This window comes from Columba livia, chromosome 4 (genome assembly GCF_036013475.1).
Source record: "Columba livia isolate bColLiv1 breed racing homer chromosome 4, bColLiv1.pat.W.v2, whole genome shotgun sequence".
NCBI lineage: Eukaryota > Metazoa > Chordata > Aves > Columbiformes > Columbidae > Columba > Columba livia.
Window position 1 is genome coordinate 12986478 of NC_088605.1, and position 20122 is coordinate 13006599.

A 20122-nucleotide genomic window follows, 5' to 3' on the forward strand; every position below is an offset into this window, starting at 1 on the left:
CAGCCTTTGACTTGAGTGCCTGCCAAAACTTGAATCCCATCCACACTGTCCTTTAAGCTGATTACAGTGAGGATTTTTAACTGCAGCTGTCTGGTTTTCTGCAGCACAGGCTCACACTTAGATTAACACAACTCATCGGCATCTAACTAAATCAATCTGTGTCACAAGTGTGAATTAATAAAGTAGCCATTTCTATATGGACAAGGATAACTCCAGAAAGATTTGAAGCTTTTTAACACTTCCAGGCAAAACAAGCCCTCAGAGAAATACAGCAGCCTAGTACTTGCAGGGAATCTTTGCTAAATGCTATTGCTTGCAGGCTCTGCCCGATACTAGGTCTGTCATATACAAGAACAATACATTTTTAGTCTTGCAAGTATTTTTATATTTTTAATTACACCATTCATCAGCCTTCAATGCTCAACAACAATACAGATGCCAACAACCTTATTTCACCTACCTTTGCTTGGAGATTTTACAGTCTTCCATTTCCAGCGTGTCAAAGTGTTTACATCCCAGGTGCCTGTGAGGGATCGCTCTTCCACTTGCTTCACTGATCCTAATCCCTGTAGCAAAGACTGTGAGTAAAGAAAACAAGGAATTAAACCATAGTTTATTGAAAAGAGCATCTCACTCACAGGTCTAGTACGCAGTTACACCAGAGTAGAACTTTCATCTCTAGCATCGATCCGTTAAGCAGAGCTGCAGAGACTTTAAGAAACTGCTTGGTCATGCAACATAAGGGCAAGTACAGATTAATCAGGCCTCAAACTAAGAAGCTGAGGTGCTGAGAGCTTCCTCTGTGCTGTAGCAAAGCTCAGAGCCTCCTAACCTCTCCATTAAAGAACTGAAACTCACACTGCACTTAAAAACAAAACAGAGAACCCTACACCTTGTCTCCCATGTTTCTGTCATCACAATCAGGATTTCATATTTTAAAATAATAAATTCCTGCCATGTATTATAAAATAAACTACTTGTATATGAAAGATCAAATAAACAAGAAACTGAAAATACACACTACATGATGGAAGTGACCAAAGTTTCAGCAACTTGTAGAAATAATAGAGGAAAAAAAATGTTTGTTTTCTTTAATCCTGTCCACATTCCATTAGCTATAGGTACAACCTGAAATAACTAAAGCAACAACAAAACATTCCCGTTCTCTGCAGTGGTTAGGGTACTGCAGGAAGTGTTATACAAGCAAGAGCTCAACAGGAACAGTCTTATAGGTATTTAAGCAGATCTTCATGATGTGCCCATGGCAGCTTCATCTGAAACAATGGCTTCCATCTTGCAAAGCTGAGTAAAAATAAGATCTACTTCCCTCCGAGGTTAAAGTTATACTAGTATTTTTGTATCCATCTTTTGTGGAGTCTCTAGCACATGGTACATGGGATGTTTCATTTCAGAACCAGTTCTCTCCAGAACAAAACCACTTTAAGTGATATTCTGAAGGATTAAATTTACCTTCAGGTTGACGGTCACAGGTTGAGACAGCACAGGATCCTCTCCAACTTCATACAAGTGCCTAATTCTTAGCAGAACACGGCTGAAGTCTGCATCACCTTGCTTCTGTTTACCTTTAAGGGAAAACAAAATGCAAACATTTACCTACTTTAAAAATAAATTTTTCAACCTTTTTTTTTTTTTCAGCTTTACACTCTCATAATTTGAACTTAATTCCAATTTTTTAAAATCAGCAACAAGACTAAGAGCAAGAAATACCCAGCTCCCACTGTTGACAGGAATGACACTAACAAGCATGACGAACTCACACTGGAGAAATATTTTACTATCCGAGTAAAGCAATCATACAGTACAATTAGCTTTCTTGATAGAAGTATTCAACACTTTGAACAAATAAAAGTACTAGCCATAGAAGAGAAAGGCACATTCTTTAAGTGTAACATCCAGCCACCCTGCTGAAAGCACCTACCCATGTGGATGCTGTGGACCTGCTCTGCATGATCAGAGCTGTATCTCCACCCTGGAACGCTCAGAGTCTGGAGATGAAGATTTGGTGGGAGAGTTACAGGTGACTCATGGACCGAATGCTGCTGAAGTTGTCCGGGTAGCTTTGGTTTACCTCCTCCATGCAAAGGGAAACAAAGAAAATGTTAAAAATCCATCACACACACAAGCATGGTGAGGATATTGTGGAAGAGTAAAGAGATTTTTGCTTTTTCTGCCAAGGCAGATGCAAAGCAGATGCTATGCTTTCACTTCCAATGCCTTCCAAGATACAAAGAAGAGAGCAGCATGATTTTGACTGCTGGAGAAGTATATTAGACCTTTCGATAAAGCAAATTTCACTGCAGCTTGAACTTGCTATTCCACTAGTAGGCTTCAGTTTTAGTTAACATGTCAAAGAAATATTTTTAAAAGAGTGACTCAAAAATGGTCATTAAGGACTCAGCATCCAGGAAGCTGTTATATGGTGCACTAGCTACTTTGCACTAATTCCCTCTATGGACATTTTGTTCTCATTAGATGTTTTAAAATTTATTTTCCTCTGAAAGCAGAGATAATTACATAACAAGAGAAACATTTCATACACTTGGACAACATCCATGTTTAAAATTAATGTAAAGCAATTAGCAGGCTCTAAATCTGCCTCCCAAATCACTGTATACTAACTTTGCCACACAGGAGGCTCGAAGTCTACATTTACAAACTTCACAGCATAAATGAGAGCAAAATAAATAAGCCATTTTAATTAGTTACCTGATAATGCTCCAAACATTACTACTGGCCTGTGTTCTAATGCCAATCCACTTGTCCGATACAAAATATTGCTGACAGCCTTGTTTCCTAAAATAAGCCAAATCACAGGGCGAACCACTGAGGAGTCGTTCAGAGTGAGATTGTTACTCAGGTCCCACTGATGGTTGTTCCACAGTCTCCTGTGAAGCATCACCTGTATTTGGAAGGTAAATGTCACTACAGTAATCAGCCATCATGTTTATATCATTAGCAGTCATGAAATTGTGCTCTCCTAGAAAGAAAAAATAAATTTATATGTTACCTCCACTTGTCCATTTCCTTGACTTGAGACACCATGAGCTCTTTCTGTAAGCAGCATCAGCCTTGTGGTGTTATCTTCAATGTAGGCAGTTTGGACCATGGGATAATAGTTCTGAAAACACACAGTAAATCATGCAGAGATAATATTAACTTGGGTAACAGTAATGGAGAACGAAGACACAACTGATTTAGGATAACACCTTTGTGCCTACCTACCCGAGCCACCGGGTTATCCACATATGCCTTGAATGGTCTTTTCTGGATCTGATATCCATTGTTGTCAGTGTAGAGTAGCTGCTTGGTGTTCAAATTCGTGCTTGTTCTTAGAACTGCTTCACGATTTATTTCCAAAGGCCCAACATGGTATTCTTGCTCTATCCTATGGCAAAGCAAGTTCCCATCGTAGCCTTCTGGTACTGTATATATCCTGGTATATACTGCATATGTGTAATTCTGAGCAGTAACATTACTGTAAAGATCAGAGGAAAGGTATGCAGAGTTTATGAAGTGGAGCACTTGATCAGTTATGTCAAAACTTGCAAATCATTCATGATGAAATCCTACACATAGAAAACTTTCTTGCTTGTTTTCCATATATTTCACATACATATACAATTATTTTAAATTTCAATTTAATTTTCAAATGTACAGATATTCAGCTGGAATAAATGGTATCCTACCGGTTTTTTAGTGTAAAGAGGACTCTTCATTTGACTTGAGAAGCTCTGTTTTTCTCAAAATTAACAAAAAAAAAAATATTTATGACTCCCTATGCAACACATTTACATTCTACAGAACACATGTATTTTTTTCAATCTGGGCAACATTAATTCTGATGCAAGAATTCCACTGTTTTCCAAAGGTCCTTCTCGACTACAGTCTTTGTACAATGCCATGTAAAGCAAAACGCTTCAATCAAACAAGCAGATTTAAAAGTGGTTATAGACTTATGTAATTTTAACACAAAAAAGTAGCTAGTTCATCGGGGGCAGCGTGTCCTTGGGTAGGATTCATATCTCCTTTCTCTAATTTGCTTACAAGGAAGATATTCACAGTTATAAAAATGAATCATTAAGTCCAAATTCACCCACATAAGATGTTAGCTTCAATTTTCACTGAGTTGTATGGAACCAGGATCCCAAAAGAAGCTGCACTATGACGTTAACCACAGAAGATAACTCTGAACAACCTTCACGTCCCTCCCTGCAGCAATATGTGCTATTTAAAGGATGTGTTTGCTCAGCACTACATTTACCAGATGCATGCTAGTTATTTTGTCTAAATCTGAAATAGTACACAGAGCTTGCTGTTTAAGAGTAACTATACAGAACTAATCTCATATGAATCTACAGAAAATTAAACATTTCAGTGAAGTGAAGCTGTAATGGTGTTGTACCTGTAGAAATACTGACGTATCTCTGTCATCAACTTTCCAGAAACCACTTCCAACCCCACTGCTTTTGATACTGGAACAGCTGGACCACTTGGGGCAAAAAAATAGTTATCTGAAATGGGTCCTTTCGCCACGTCCCCATTCACATGGTACTCAAGGAACTCCTGGGTCAACTGGACAGTCTGGTTAGTCTCCCTGGAAATCCGCAGAAGAGGCAAAATTATATTAATTACAAACACATTTCGGGCATAATAGCTACAAAGCTGAACTGCAACGGGAAAGTAAGAAAAAAAAAAAATCTGTTTCCTCAAAGTGAATAAATGATTTTATAAGACTTAGGAAATAAGAACAGCAGAGAATTAAAGTGCTTCCTGTCAAGATATCTGTCAGTGTGTGAATAAATGATTCTATGTCATTTTATACTTTCATAAAATGGAAACATCTTAAGACAGAAACAACATCTACAGTAGCTCACTGTTCTAACGTGAGAGTTGCTACAGGATCAAAAAACTACCCATTGCACAAAAATGAGGTACATCGCACCACACTGATGAATAATCAGGTGCATTTAAGTGACTTTGTAGCTAGGTAAATCAGCATGATGCAAATTTCCATAGCTTACAGTTCAGCTATTCATGACTCCACATCAAAACCTTTGGTAAGTCATATGAAGGCAATTTAAGACGTTATTGCCCTCAGTTACCAGCTCTATTCCACTTTTGGAGCCTTGCTGGCAAAATAGGAAAAAAGTCACTTACTCTGGCACATAAATTGAAACTGCCAGCCTTTTTAGCTAGTGTTAATACAGTGACCTACTAATTGTAACGACTGAGGAGCAAAACATATCCACATCTTACCTACTACTCCTGTTGTAGGGCATGTTCACTGCAGGGGCAGGACCTAGAAGTTCTTAGTCTTGCAGCTAAACTTCATAAGGCTTCACAGCCAATTCCAATTTTTGAACCTTCCCTCCCATTCTGACCTGACATCTCATTTTTTCCCATTACCCCAAAGCAAACTTCCTGAAACTCAAACGTCCTGAAGGCTTGTAAAGAAAATGAATATCCCATTTCTCCTACATACTGAATTCCAGTCCTTGCTGCCTGCCAGAACAGGATGGAGAAAATGGAACTTTAATATAGATTTTTGTTCTTCCTCATTATATTCCTTATTATATTCCTCATAGATCTGGAGGCACTTTGAGAAAGCACTTTCTACAAGGCTCTTAGTTAAGGCCCATCTGTGCTTTTAAAGCTGATTTTAACTATATTGGACAACAAGTTCTTGCTCTAGGAGGCAGAATTATGAACAAAAACACAAAGGTGAAAGAAGCCTAGTAGTCACTAGGCCAGTGTCAGAGGGGTCAACTCTTCCAGCAGTATATAGCTGACAATCTGAACCCTGAGCAGGCAAAGAGCAGCACAGCTCCACTAAAGCTGAAGGAATTGGGCCAATTCGTGTGAGCTAAGAAAGACAACCTCGATCTCACCTCAATCTTGACTGTTCTTCCACTTTATCTGACAGATTAAATGGAATTTGCTTCGTTACATGTTTCCTTTCAAAAAGTTTTGTAGTTCTCTACCATAGAAAGAGTGATACAGGACTTGAAAAACTACTGATTAGTAAGAGAAAGTTCTTGCTTTATCACTTAAGGTTCATTGTGTAGGCACAGTTTATGTGCTTATTTATTTTTAATACAAATACACATTCATAACCCTCTTTAGTTTTAAAGAACAATGAGATTCTGCTGACCTATTAGTTAATACTGTGATATGTCACCTTAGACCAACTGCATGGTTAAACAGGGCAAGAACATTCCAGAAATAGTAATCACACCTCTGTTAGTGTTGGTATTTCCTGTAAAAAGGAGGACAAATGAACAGGAGATAAAAGAGAACCATAAAGAATGTAAAGAACATTTTGTTAGCTAAGTCTCAGAATTAAGGTTTGGACTTATTTTTACAAAGGGTTTTACAGAACCGGAAACATTATTAACAACAAGCAGGCAATCTCACCTCTCTGTAATGCTGTGCATTAGATTTGTGTTTGGGTCAAACAAGACCTGGTAGCAGTTGTTAACCACAGGAAGAAACCGTTGACTTTTTTGATCTGCACGAGTTATATCTTTTCGCTTGTACTTCATTAATCTTCCAATAAATACAGACTGTTTACCATTCAAGGGTTTAACATTGTATTTTCTGTAGCTCAGACCACTTATTTCAACTAGAATATAGAGATCATAGGCAGAACGGGACTCCACTGAGCTTTGAACCTGCATGTTAACATACACAAGAATGCTCCATTACAGAAAATTAATTAGCAAGGCAACTATTTTCATGTGTTGTAAGCCCTAAATTTCACAAATTAACTACTGCTTTAAAAATAAGCTTCTCAACATGCCATTCTTGCAATTCTCAATTACAATGTAGATCTGTGGTGCTTTTAATTAGGAGTTTGGTGAACTTGGATTAAGCTTAGCCTTTCTGTGACAGGAAGAGGGCCACTAAGAAAATTACAAAATTAGATCTTGTTTTAATATGAACACGGAATCGTAGATCTCAGTTTAAGATCATATTGTGAAATGTCTATATGAGCAGAAATAATCACAAATTAAACTAATCAGTCAAATGACAGAAAAGAGACTGAAACATAAGGTAGGTGACCAGTGCAAGTATGAGAAAGCTCTTGACAAGACAAGGAAGCACCCAGACGTGCCCTCATCTTAAGCAACTGAGAGGGGAGCAGAAGCATGTAGCATACTTTTGAACAGCAAACAGAACACCAGTGTTACTTAATACCAAAATACAGTTTTTAGCCATCTTTCAATTACATGTATCCTGCCCATTAATGTTATATAATTCAGCACTAGTTTTCATTTGGGGCAAGAAAATGGGAGTAGAGAAATACTGTACAGATTACATGGACAAAAAGGTTAGTTACAACTAACCAGAAATTAAAGCAAGTTGTCTACACCTTCCCACTGCAGATTGGCATTTGTCCAGTTACTCAGACCACAGACTTCCTAACCTTAGTGGTATCAACAGGACCTTCTCTCCCTTCACTACACAACTGCAGAAGCCAGAAGGGCACTTGCCAAACCTCAGTTCCTCTCAGCCCCATAGTCACTTCAGGGTTCTAAGCCAAAGATTTCTTTCTCTCAAAAGGAAGGAGTATGTGATTTGAATGTTCTTTTGCACAGTATATCCTGGAAGAAAAAGGCCCAAAACCACCTTCTCAGCACAGGCAAAGAGATTTCATTTAGCCTCAAGTGACTACCCATATGCATATTTGGATAACTTATAGCAAAAGAGAGTAGAGACCAAATCTGGAACCGAGAACTTTGTCTTTTTAAAATAAAGAATGACAGCTTGACTTCAGGGCATCATAAATCCTGAACTAAATGCTTTAAATACATGTAAGTCTCTTCCTTGTATCTTACAAGGCTAAAGTGATTCAGATGGTTGGACTTTTGGGAGGTAAGTGGGTGACAGGTAAGCATGACCATGTGTTAACCCAAGAGGCTGATGGCTTCCAGATAAAGGCAGTATGGTCATATGCCATCATCACATGTGTATGCAGGAACAGGAGACAGCTGTTGTGTATCAGTACCTGACTACAGTGTGTCTTGGTGCATGGTGAGAGTCATAAGCCACAGATAATAGAAACTGTCCAGCTGGCAGAACCTGCTGAGCTATCTGGCATCTCAGGAACAGAGTGGAGCACCTGGGATTGTGTCAGGCCCTACGTGCAGGAGGTGTTCCTACAGGTTTATCAAACCACTGATGATGACGCACTCTCTACAGCAGATGCTCCTGAGAATGGCTTGGGCTAACTTTCATTTGAGGCCACTTTCTTCTCTCCCAGGGAACAGCTGGCCTTGTCTTGGAGCTTGGCTATGACAGAATGATATGTCACATGGCAGCTGACTGTCCCCAGTATCTTTTGAGCTTGTAAATAAGACTTATGTTTCTTAAATCTCTTCTCCCCAAGACAATGTGTTCATTGTACAAACAAGACTGCCAATTGTAGGGCAGGGCATCAACCAAAACAGCTTTATCTGAAACAGTGGTTTTTATAGAAAGAAAAGCAAGATAAGAAGTGCAAGGTTACACAGAGCAGGCATGCAAAGAACAAACCAAACACATTAGAAGAGCAGGAAACCCTTTTGGACACTGAAACAAAAAAATTCTAAATGAGAGAACAGGCAATTAAAAAATATCACTTGAGAAAGAACTAGGAAAATCCCAGTTTGAACCAATACTTGTTTTCACTGTAATACCACACATTACCACACTTTGACAGGAGGTAGGATGAAGTCAGTGCAAACTGACAAGTGAAAGAAAAGTAACAGAAAGAAACAAAGTTGAAGTACCTGTGCTGGTACAGAACGCCCCAGTTCATCATAGACACCCATCGCCGAGTGGCTGACAGAAACCGTGACAAAGGTAGTGATGTTCCATGCCAGTGGATTATAGACAACAACATATTGGTCAACACCTGTAGCACCTTTGCACACACAAACAAAGCTATCAGTCACTAAAATGATGTATTTTTAAAACGTGATATTAAAAACTATTTGAAAGATCTGTCTAGATACAACCATCTTATAAAATTTTAACATAAAACCCTGCAGTAAAACTTCATTATTGAAAAAAGGAAAACACTTTAGAGTACTTCCTCAAAGTCCCTTCTCTGCTATTCTTCTATTCTTTACCCAATAAAAAGAGACTGTGTATTTAGAAAATGACACCTGAGCTAAACGCAAATGCATTTAGTGAAAATAAGCAGCTTACCACAACTCATTGTCATGCAGTATTATCTGAGTTATACAGAAGATCAAATGAGAAGCCTGATCTAAAAACAACCCTGTAAAAAACCAAATCAGTGTGTTGCACAGCCCACGGCACTACTTACATTTGGCAGTTTAAAAAGTTTTCAAAGTAAAGATAAAAGGCGATGTACAGTCTTTAGAACAGACTCCTTAAAAAATCCTTTACTTCTTTTTTTTACACAAGCTGCCAGTACACTACAGTAGGAACATTTCTTAACTGTGATTGTGCTTCTTACTGCATTATCTTATGTTGCATAGTAAGGTTAGTTTAGTAATTACCATGATCAGCACCTCTTCCTTTCCTCTGTTATAGAGCTGAAGTCTGAATCTGGGAGCCAGGTCTAATACATGCACTGGGGCAAGGCTCTGCCTAACACCAGTTTAAGGCTTCTGGTTTCAGATGCTTGAGATCTGAGAACTCTTAAATTTCATCTGAGTTTGCCTCAGGTCTAGGAGGTCTCATAAAGAAAACAGGATTTTCCAGCCCTGGTTCACAGAACTGACGTGGTACAGAGTACACTTATTGTTTTGGAGGAAAACATGATAGCTTTCATAAGTTAGCCTAAAAATTAGAAAAGCTGTGTTAGAAAGTACCTGGTATTCTTGAGTGTTTATTGTAAACAGAAGAATAAACCTCTCCATCCTTCTTTGCGTTGTTCATGTCAAAGATTATGGAAGCCATTAGCTTCTTTACGTTGAACATTCCGTACATCAAGTTATTTGTATACATGTCCTTCACCTTGGGAGACTCTGTGCCTGTTATACCATCGTGATGCTGGACCTTACATGTAAGAGCAATTTGAAAGGTCACAATGCAACAGGATGACAACTTCAGGTTTGCATTTGTATTAACATGGTCCACTAACCTTCAGACATATAACTTGAAATAATAAGGTATTACAGTTATGTTCACAGACTGACATTTTACCTATTCCAAATTGCCGTTTATAGAATGAAATGGTCAAAGACAAGTTACACACAGATTTCCCTATATACATATCCCTCTTTTGATAATTAGAAATTACTAAAGTTACATACTTAGAGGGAAAAAAATATAAGTTACCAAACCAAGAATGCAGCAAAAATACTGTAACAAGGTAAGCTTTAAATTTCCTACTAAGGTCCAGTCAATAGCTTAGTTCACAAAACACTTATTACCAGGAATAGCACTGAGCCCTGTAAATGGTTAATGGCATGAATCTGATCAGTTAACTGCTGAACTCTGAAGAAGCACATCTGTCCTTCCTCTTCTGACTTGCAAAAGTAGACATTAACAGTAATTTTCAGGTAGTTCAGTTCTTGCTTGTTTATTCATTTTTAAAAACGTTTTCTAAATAATAAAGCTAACATTAAGAAAAGGAATTTCACATGCAAAGTTTGAAACAACATATTCTTTTACCAGCTGAATATTTGCCAGTAACCATGTCTTGAATGCATGGCTAAGGGGCTAAAGCCATGTTTCAAGACAGTTTTTTGAAAAATGGCTTTGTTTTTACTTATGGCTTGCTAAAGGGGAAAGATATTTCTAAAAACATAAAAGCAACCTTGAGACACTCCAGCTGAAATGCTTAAGCAAAGTTTTGCTTTTGGGCAATAAACATTTTAATTCAAATTAGAAAATAAATCAATCTTTACCTCTGAAACTGCCCATCTAAGGCTCTGAAGTTGTTTTAAGGCTCTATATTTGCAAATAGGACCTGCTGGGTGTTTCTGGACATACATTGTGAAAAAGGACTCTCCAGCATAAAGCAGTGAGCTTGCTCTCCTTGCGATTCCTTTTAACGTGCTCCGAGATGTATAAAACCCAGTCCATGCTTGAAATGCCTCTGTTGAACAGATCCAATATGTGTCAAAATACCATTTCAATTATCATGCATTTGTTATTTATTAGACTACTACTGTACAGCTCCTTACATGAAGCCTCCTGTGCATTTACACATCAGCCACCAAACGCAATAGTCATAAGCCCTACAAAGAAGCACAGCCATAAACATGCACTTTGGAAAATTACCATCTTTCCTACAGGCCCAGAAACAGGAGTGTTGATACAAAGCTGTTATTGGCTAAGTTAACCTGTGTTTGCAGAAATTTCTTCTTGGGGGTCTGCACAAAACAACCTTAGAAGGTGCACTGAAGCATATTTTATTACTCATTAATAAAGCCAGTTGTAATCCTTGGTTGCTGCTTGATACAAGCTGTCTACATTCCGTCCTTTTAGTCAAAGGGATTTATCTTAAATTTCATTTCCTCAAAATGGAGTAGAAATAGTGATGTGATAACATGACTCCAAACTCCTGCAGCACTTCAAACTGCATCAAAAGATGCCCTCAAGTGGTCAGTGGAAAGTTCAACAGTTAATTTGTGCTCATACACTCTAGCATCCTATAGAGTAAACTAAGAAAACCAATATTTGCTTTCAAAACCTCTAAACCCCTACTTAGCTTTGTTGTTAGTAGTGCGTTTGGGAGAGTTTTTTAAAAAATATAGTACTGATGAATAGTTTTTCCAGAGAGAAGTTGCAGAAAGTGCTTTATAAAGTGCATATTTGCAACTGTAACAATCTGCTGTCAGCATAGGATCAAAGACAACAATTAGAAAATAGGATCTTTAGCTCAAAAATTCCAGGAAAAAATATTTTTGACCCAAAAATATGCTAGAAGTTAAACCAGAATGAATTCCATTTCAGTTTTCAAGGTTACAAGCAGAAGAGTTGCGTATGCATATGCACATTACAATGAATGTAGAGCAGAAAAAGGAAATACTTATCTGGGACTTAAAACTTGAGTTTCCAAGGCATATGTCAAAAGTGACACTGAGCCCAGTGAGTGACTCATAATAAAATGGCATAGAAAGAATGAGAGAGGATTAATCATCAAGAAGCAAAATAGTATGTGGGAGAAAGTGCACTCAAATCTATACTGCAATTGCAAGGCACAGTAAGTTGCTTGGGGAAGAAATTGCACCTCTGTGTGGGCACCCACCTGGAACACTGAAGGTGCTGCTATTACGCAAGCTAATGGCAATCAACTGCTGCCTGTAAATTATGCCTAAAGATACAGGTAAGAGCCCAGATGTAAAAGGATATTAGCACTTAAGCCTGGCGATGAATTTATCAGTAAGTTGTTCAATATGACATGATCCCTGGAGGGAGGTAAGTGTGTAAGGGATCAGTCCATGCAATGATTCACAGGAAGCAATAGTTATTTTTATTAATTTAAAAGTTAACAGACGTGTCATAGAATATTGGACATATAAGCTAAATTTGGATTCTAATAGTCCAAGATATATAGCCACAGTATCAAAAACGTGATGAAGTAGTAGTAGCTACAATTATATATTTTAATGATGCCAATGTTATTTTAATGATAATCCAGGCAATGAAACAAATTAATGAGTTCAGAAACTGAGAAGTTAGCTCTTGATATGAGGCCTAAAAAGGTAAATTTACTAGGGAAAGGAATTAAAGGGATGTTGGATATGGCATATCGAGAAGTACCTGAAGCGCTGTCAGACTGCCTTGGTTCCTTGGTTACCTACCTCACTACTCATTCAGACATTCATAGATTACTTCATGTCATGTTTCCCATCTCAGCTCTAACCTACACATAATCCAGTTCTTTTAAACAGTAACAATGGGACGTGGCTCTATTTGGCCCTTCATCTGTTTCCAGGTATCTTCCAGTTTATCAGTTTCCTTTCAGTTCCCTGGATCCAGGAGCACTGTGTCCTTACTAGGGTTCATTTTTGGGGAAGAGGAGGAGAGGTGCAACATGCACAGCCAATACTACAGAATACCTAGGTGACCACAGGTCACTTGTGCGTGCTAACGCATGGGAGGCAAAGTATGAATTCCAAGTTAAATGTCCAAATGTGAAACAAATAGTCAAAATCTGTATTTGAAGCAGAACAAGTCCTAGGATCTCAGCTTTAGAGAGTTGACAGGACCCCTCCAATCTCGTATTAGTTGTGCTGGTACACCTCTGCCAAGCACCTTTGCTATTGCTGCTGTCTGCTAACTGGTTTGCAGTGTGTTACTTACTTTGCAGCCTTTTTTTTTTTCCCTTCATCCATCCACTGCAATATCTTACTGAATTTCAGCCAGGTGGCCTAGGCCTACAGGTTTATCTCATCACTCACTGTTTTTACTGTAACAGAACCTGATTAGTGAAGTATCTATAAATTGCTTCAGGTCATTTAACAAATTTGGATGACACTGCACACATGAATATGCCTCATGCTTAGCTTTCCTTCACACTCTACTGTTATTCAAAGACATCAAAACAAAAACCTCAAGGTAGATTTCTTGCCAAGCTTGCCCATTTCTATACTCTTTCCTTCAGGGTCTTTTCCTCCACCCATTGCTTCCAATGGTTCCAAAGAAATAGTCCAAGCATTGCCCTACAATCTTTCTTAGACTACTAATTTGGGATCAACTTACCTATTTGATGACAGCTAGTAGTGTAAATAAATGTTATGAGGAGATGGTGTTCTCCCTCTTTATTGCCCATTTTCTCAATTTCCCTTTATTAAAATTTCAAATACATACATTTGAGGCGGACATTACACAGTTGTGAACTTAATTACCTGTTGAATATGGAAGAAAGTCTTGAGAGTCCCGAATTTCCCATGTAAGATTTCTGCTATAAACTGCTTGGAAGTAATCCCCAACAGTGGCATACTGGACAGTCACTCCAAGCTCATCAGAATGCTTGTTAATATAATCCAGCAACAGGTCCATGTTGGAGTACTGAACAGATGCATTAAAGAACTGTTTGTCACAGCCCTGAAATTCCAAAAACAGAACAGTCAAATGACTTTGGGTCATGTAATTTAGCAGGACCTTTTTTAACACTGGTCTGCCCATATAAAGCTATTTGTTAAAAAATGTCAAGAATGGGTAGTGTTACTTGCACAGATCAGCTGATAACCAACCGGCATTACAGATAGAGAGAAGTGTGTCGACACAGCATATTGTGCAAGAGTATGCAATTTTGTGGTAGCAACTGGAAAAATGCATGCATACATGCCCGGAAAGATGACCTTTGTTTCTATTCACACTACACTTCTCCAACTTAGCAGAAAATAAGGAAGTTCTTATTTTCTGCTCTGAAGGATGCTTACAGCTTTAGGAAGTGCTGAGGACATGATGTGAAACAAAACAATCTGGACAGAGATCCCCGTAGTACAAAAGTCACACAATCTGTTGCTTATATCCCATCATGACAGCACACTATCGTACTTCTGATGCTCACCCAGATAGTTAAGAAAGGTGATACACTGTGTATTAAAGAGCCTTTTTTTGAGCACACTTGCACGACTTCTGCCTTCTGTTGAAGGTGTCTTAATGCAGACCATCTGCACACACAAACATTTTAAAAAGGCATAACTAGTAATGCCTTTGTTGAACTACAGTAGCTGAACAAGAAAATGAGTTGGTCAGCCATGTGTATTCTTATGGTGCAGGCATCCATCTGAAGCACAGTAACATGCTAAGAAACCTTCTCCACATAAAAAGGCCTACTTGAAGCCCTCCAACACTGAGACCAGCTTAATGTATCCTCATCTTCATTTCTCTGTGCTTGAGATAGAAAACACTGCACAAGTCAATCTTGAGATCATATTCAAAATAAGGATACTTTCAGCAATTTGCCTTCAAAGCCCCAGCCTTTACCTGATGAGCTCGAGGACTTTAACCTGATAAGCTGAACCCATTCAACTCATAAACAAGCTGAACCTGATGAATTCAGTTGAACTCAAAGGCAATTACTCTTCCCCTTTCCCAGACATGACTGCCACCCCCATCCCTTCTACATTTGCTAGGTGTTCCGAGTAAAGTCACTGTCACATCCTTCATAAATCCTACTGAAAAGTACGGCAGTCAATGCAAACCAGAGTTCCTAATGCTGACTGCAGCTAAATTTGTGGGGAAGAACTAACATGTTTACCAGTCAAAACTACTTCATGTTTATAGAGCACTACTTTCAACTCATGATCCATGAAGACTTCCTCATAAAAAGCAGATTCTTTGCACCACAGAAGGGGACGTGGTGGGCTGGCAGACTCTGCTTACACAGGCACAGAACAGAGCAGCTGAGGAGCATTGTAGCTCTGTAGAACAAGGACATCCAGGAGAACCTGCTGTAGTGAGTCAACACATCCACTTACTCTCTGAACAAAAGTTTGCACAAGAATGTTATACATTAGTCAGTTCAACCACACAGGCCAGAAAACATCTCAAGGATCAGTTCCAGCCCTTAAAACAATTCCATATCCTCTTCTACAGCTCCTGCTATGGCTTCTTGAGAGGCAGATTAAAACTTTTACACCGCCCCACAGCCCAGTGCCTCCTCCTGCACAACTAGGCACTTCATATCATGAATGAACACTTGCTTGTCCATGTGACTCATTATAAAAGTGCCAACAGTCCAGATGTGAAGTCTGACCTTAAATGGGAAGGTGTCTATTTCCTGATTTTTTAACTGAAGGAAAAAAAATATCCAAGTACTCCAAACTATACATAAGCTTAGATATAGAGGTATCCAAATATCTATTCCTCTCTACTTCTTTACATAGCACTATGAATGAGTAAAAACCTTTTATTACTTTGTTTAAAGCTCATTATTACAAGCACATAAATCAGGAAATCAGAGACTGGAATTTTCTTACATTACTGCAAAACCACAGGTTTGGATCTAGACATTTTTAATTTACTCGAGCTATTCAAAACTCCCTCCCATTCCTACGTAACTTTCACTATAGCACTAATACAGAGTATTATATCCCATTCCATCCTGGACCTCTACCAAAACCAACCAACCAACCAACCACAAACACAGGAGAAAAACAAATCAGTGACTCAAAGCTGCATCAGTCAGAAAATGTTTTTTCTCTTTGTAACAACAGATACCGTGGTGAAACAGCCACCTTAAGAACACACGTCATCCTTTGGTATTGTAATTATGAGACCTACAGAATCCACCAAAATTCAAAACCAAACTGTATATTCAGTTTAGGTAAAGTTATTATTTTCTAAGAATTTAAAACTAGTGAGAGCATATCAGTGCTATGTGTAGGACATTGTTTGGATGACCAAGCTGGGATATGTTTGTGCTTCTAACTAAAATACAAGGATTATAGAAGAAAATCATTATACACCAGTTAGCAAAGACCTTGTCTATACAATATGTAATAAATTTTCTTGTAATGCTATCATTTCTGTTAACATGGTGTGCTAAGCAGTTATGTAAAAAGATCATTTAAATAGACAAAACAAGGAGAGAAAACGAAGCAATATTGCAATATATAGTTTCACAGGAAGTTATGTTCACAACATTGTCACATTTCTTTCTCTATTAAGTAGTGGGGGGGGGGATGGTATACAGCTTGCAGACCATACAGGGAGTTCTAGTTTTTAACAATCATGAATAACCAGACATTTGGTCCCCACTTATTAGCAAAACGCTTTACCAACATATGGTTTGTACCTGCATTTTTGCAGTACCTTCTGTAGCAAAGTACCATCTACCTCATGTCCACACTGCAGAGGTATCTGCAACTTCTAAAACAAATGCTGATCTGCACTTACCCATGGCCACAAAACATCACTTGTTTGGAACCAGGCTGCTCTCTCCTTAATGTTTGCCACCATGGCTTGTGCGTACAGATGGATGTTAGTATCTGTAACAGGGAGACTCATGTCTGGATAAACACCGTCTTTCGGTGGATCTGGAAAAACTGCAATTCCATTCCAATAAAATCCTGATCTAAGTAGAAGAAGAAAGCAATAAATAAATAAAGAGGATTTATTCAACTCGGAAAAGCACATCCAAAGCAGCTCAGATAAAATGCAGACACACTGGGAGTAAGGGACAAAAAAAAAAAAAAATCAGTTTATATCCATTGCTACTATCTAGGTTTTAGTGTTTATTTGGGGGCGGAAGTAGGGGGAAGTTTGTCCAGTTTTCTTTTCGTACTGTGCAACTTTCCAAGTCCCTGCTGCTTGCTGGCACAGAACAAAGAAACCATAGGACAAACCAGCAAGCTTTGTAACAATGAGGATGTTCCCTCAAGTAGACTTTGTTTACAAAGATTATTTTACTGGATAAGCCAGTGAACAAAATAAAGTTTTCAAGAGCTCCTGGATATTTTTCACAAAGTAAATGGAAAATTTTAGTCACTTTAGTTTATACACAGATAATATACACAATCGCAGCCCAATATAATGCTGAGAATCTCCCATAGAAAATCAATTAGCAATAGCCGAGTCCATACTGAGCTTCCTGGAGTTTTAAAATCTTAACTTTCCAGGCAAAGAAACAATCATCCAGTCCTGTTTTGGACATTTTCTGTTCACAGCAATTGATTTGTTTGATATTTTTATTCTACTTTTTTTTTTTTTCTCTTTTATAATGACTGTCATTTTATACATATACATAGATGAAAGCAGTACCTGTACTCCAAGACTCCTGGTGCTAGAAAACATTATTTTTAAAGTCTGTCAATATTTTGAAGTATTTTAAACGCCTGTCAGTAGTGTCACTTTTGAGCATTCAACTGTCAGGTACTGAGCAAACTTCATGTATTATGGTGGGTAGCTGGCGCTTCATAATAATCCTGACTCAGATCTACAGAGTCTAGACATCTCCTTGACCTACTGCTGGTCAGGAGAAAGCAGTAGAATACTATTGAAAGAAAACAGCCAAAGTAAATGGTTAAGCTCCAACAATATAAACTCCCAGAACCAATCAATCTTTCTGCCTGTTTGGGAAATCTTCAGACCTGTCTGAAAAAGGCAGTTGCGGTGGGGTACAGTAGCTGTACTGATCCATAACATGGGTGAAGATTTCCTGTTTCTCAGATAAAGAAGGAGAGCCCTGCCACACAAACTGAAGCTTCTGGAAAACAAAAAAGGTAAGAAACTGTTACCCTTGATGCCAAGTGCAGAAATACCATCATTAACAACTTAGGACTTCAGAGCGCCCATCTTACTTTCCACCACCTGTAAAACCTTAAGTGCTTTTGTAATACTTAAGACCAGCCAATGTCAGCCCAAGCAAGGTCCCATACTCTGTGAAGGAGGCTACAGTGCTGCCTCCTTCTGTTCGAACTGATGGAGAAGGAGGAGGCAGCACACTGCCAGCTTACCGCTAAAACCCACATTTAAGTCTAGCTTATCCTAGGCATTACATCTCACTTGCTTCAGCTAGGAGAGACCCAGATGTAGCCTGGATTGCACTGTAGTCACTGGGAACTGATGTTTAATCAAACAGAATTTTCACAGTTTTGGAAGCCTCCAGACTGTCAAGTGCCATAAAAAAAAACAGATGGGAAACAATTGTCAAAAGCTCATAAAAAAATTTAGCAGAATGGAAGTATTGCAATTCACTGCAAACATAAGGCAGTAGGTCCTGGCTTCACCAAATTCAATAGGAATTCTGTTGTCTTTTTCAGAGACACTTTTCACCCAAGATTCATAAAAACTGCCTAATGCCCAGCTCATACTGGTCAAAGGCCCTTATTTTAACATAATTTAGTGTGTAAAACTGATGACTGATCAGGATCCAACATTACGATACAAAAAGAAAAACATTTACTATGTATGGGACACTGTGTAAGAGAAGGCAGAACATGAAACAAAAACTGAATTCAGCAAAAAACAATACTAGCTGCCACCCTGACCTAGTATTATCAGTTTTACAGGCATAAATAAATGTTTTGAGCACGACAACCACCCATACATACATGGGCCAAACACGCATACTACACTTTAAAACAGTCTACAGAGAAAATAATATATCTAAGATTTTCTCAGGTGAAACTGAAACCCATTCTAGATGCCTCCACTTCCAATACTCCTAATTCAATGTCAACTTACACCTTGCCCAACTGCCCATATTTTGTGTCTTCTTGAGGATAGACTATACTTTGTCCATGATCAGAAGTCACAAAGACATTACCTGACCACATTATACAGATTCAATATATTTCACCATTACCAGATGCAATCAGCATGTCACCTTTAAAGAAGAAACACCTACATTTTCTTGCACAGATCAGAGAGATGCTGTTCTTAATGCCACGGTGCAGATTACTGTAAGTAGAAGCTGGCCACGGGTTCCATTCCTAAGGGTGTTTTTACCTTGTTTTTCTGCATCTCATCCTTCAGATCATAGTCAATCCGAGAAATAAGATGAGCATTAAAACCAGCCAGGGCAAAAAGAGTTGGTGTTGTAGCTGAAGCTCCAAACGGATCAACGTGCCAAGAAAACTGAGGCCTGATCCCAAAAGTTTCATACAAAAATCCATGGCCCTCTGTAAAGCAAAATTTATTTATGTTAGGAATACTTTTACAAGTTCATTTTGTAAATTTAATAGGCATACAGTATTAGAGATAAGCACTTGAAGGATAGCTCTTTGTTGCTGTTTTCCAAAGCATTTAAAGTTTCAGGAATTTAATGATTCACAACAGAAAGTCTCACCAGTGTTTTATTTTGCTATGCCAAGTATAACTTATTAACTTCATAAAATATGAATAACACAAAGGAATTATGATTAGAGACAGGCCTGGGAAAAAGTAGTTAGATGCAGATTAATGCGAATAGCCAGGCTGGAGTCTGCAGGAAAACAACAAATTGAGGTTTAGTTCGTGTTTGCTCAAATCATACCACTCATTCTCAGAAAATTTCAGTCTCATATCAATGACAACGGGACAGAGAAGCCATCCAGCAAACAAAACTAATATGAACATGATCCTCAATTGTAAAAAAGAAGAGCCAAAGTTTAATAGCAATCTTGATACAAGATGTTATTTACAACCAATGTTATTAATTTTGTATTGAAATGAGTTTCAAAAATGAAACCCCAAACTAGAA

General features: G+C 38.3%; 1 protein-coding gene across 1 annotated transcript in view; it reads right to left on the reverse strand.

Annotated features, from left to right (window-relative positions):
* Nucleotides 1-20122, reverse strand: part of MAN2B2 (mannosidase alpha class 2B member 2) — a 31495-nt gene that overhangs the window by 660 nt on the left and 10713 nt on the right. The window contains exons 4-18 of the mRNA XM_005498432.4: nucleotides 19390-19562; nucleotides 18030-18145; nucleotides 16837-17014; nucleotides 13836-14034; nucleotides 10887-11077; nucleotides 9846-10032; nucleotides 8793-8926; nucleotides 6436-6692; nucleotides 4424-4615; nucleotides 3244-3496; nucleotides 3029-3139; nucleotides 2728-2920; nucleotides 1940-2092; nucleotides 1471-1583; nucleotides 461-578 (exon numbers count right to left, since the gene is read on the reverse strand). Coding sequence (XP_005498489.3) covers nucleotides 461-578; nucleotides 1471-1583; nucleotides 1940-2092; nucleotides 2728-2920; nucleotides 3029-3139; nucleotides 3244-3496; nucleotides 4424-4615; nucleotides 6436-6692; nucleotides 8793-8926; nucleotides 9846-10032; nucleotides 10887-11077; nucleotides 13836-14034; nucleotides 16837-17014; nucleotides 18030-18145; nucleotides 19390-19562 — 2568 coding nt within the window. The remainder of the gene's footprint in view (nucleotides 1-460; nucleotides 579-1470; nucleotides 1584-1939; nucleotides 2093-2727; nucleotides 2921-3028; nucleotides 3140-3243; nucleotides 3497-4423; nucleotides 4616-6435; nucleotides 6693-8792; nucleotides 8927-9845; nucleotides 10033-10886; nucleotides 11078-13835; nucleotides 14035-16836; nucleotides 17015-18029; nucleotides 18146-19389; nucleotides 19563-20122) is intronic.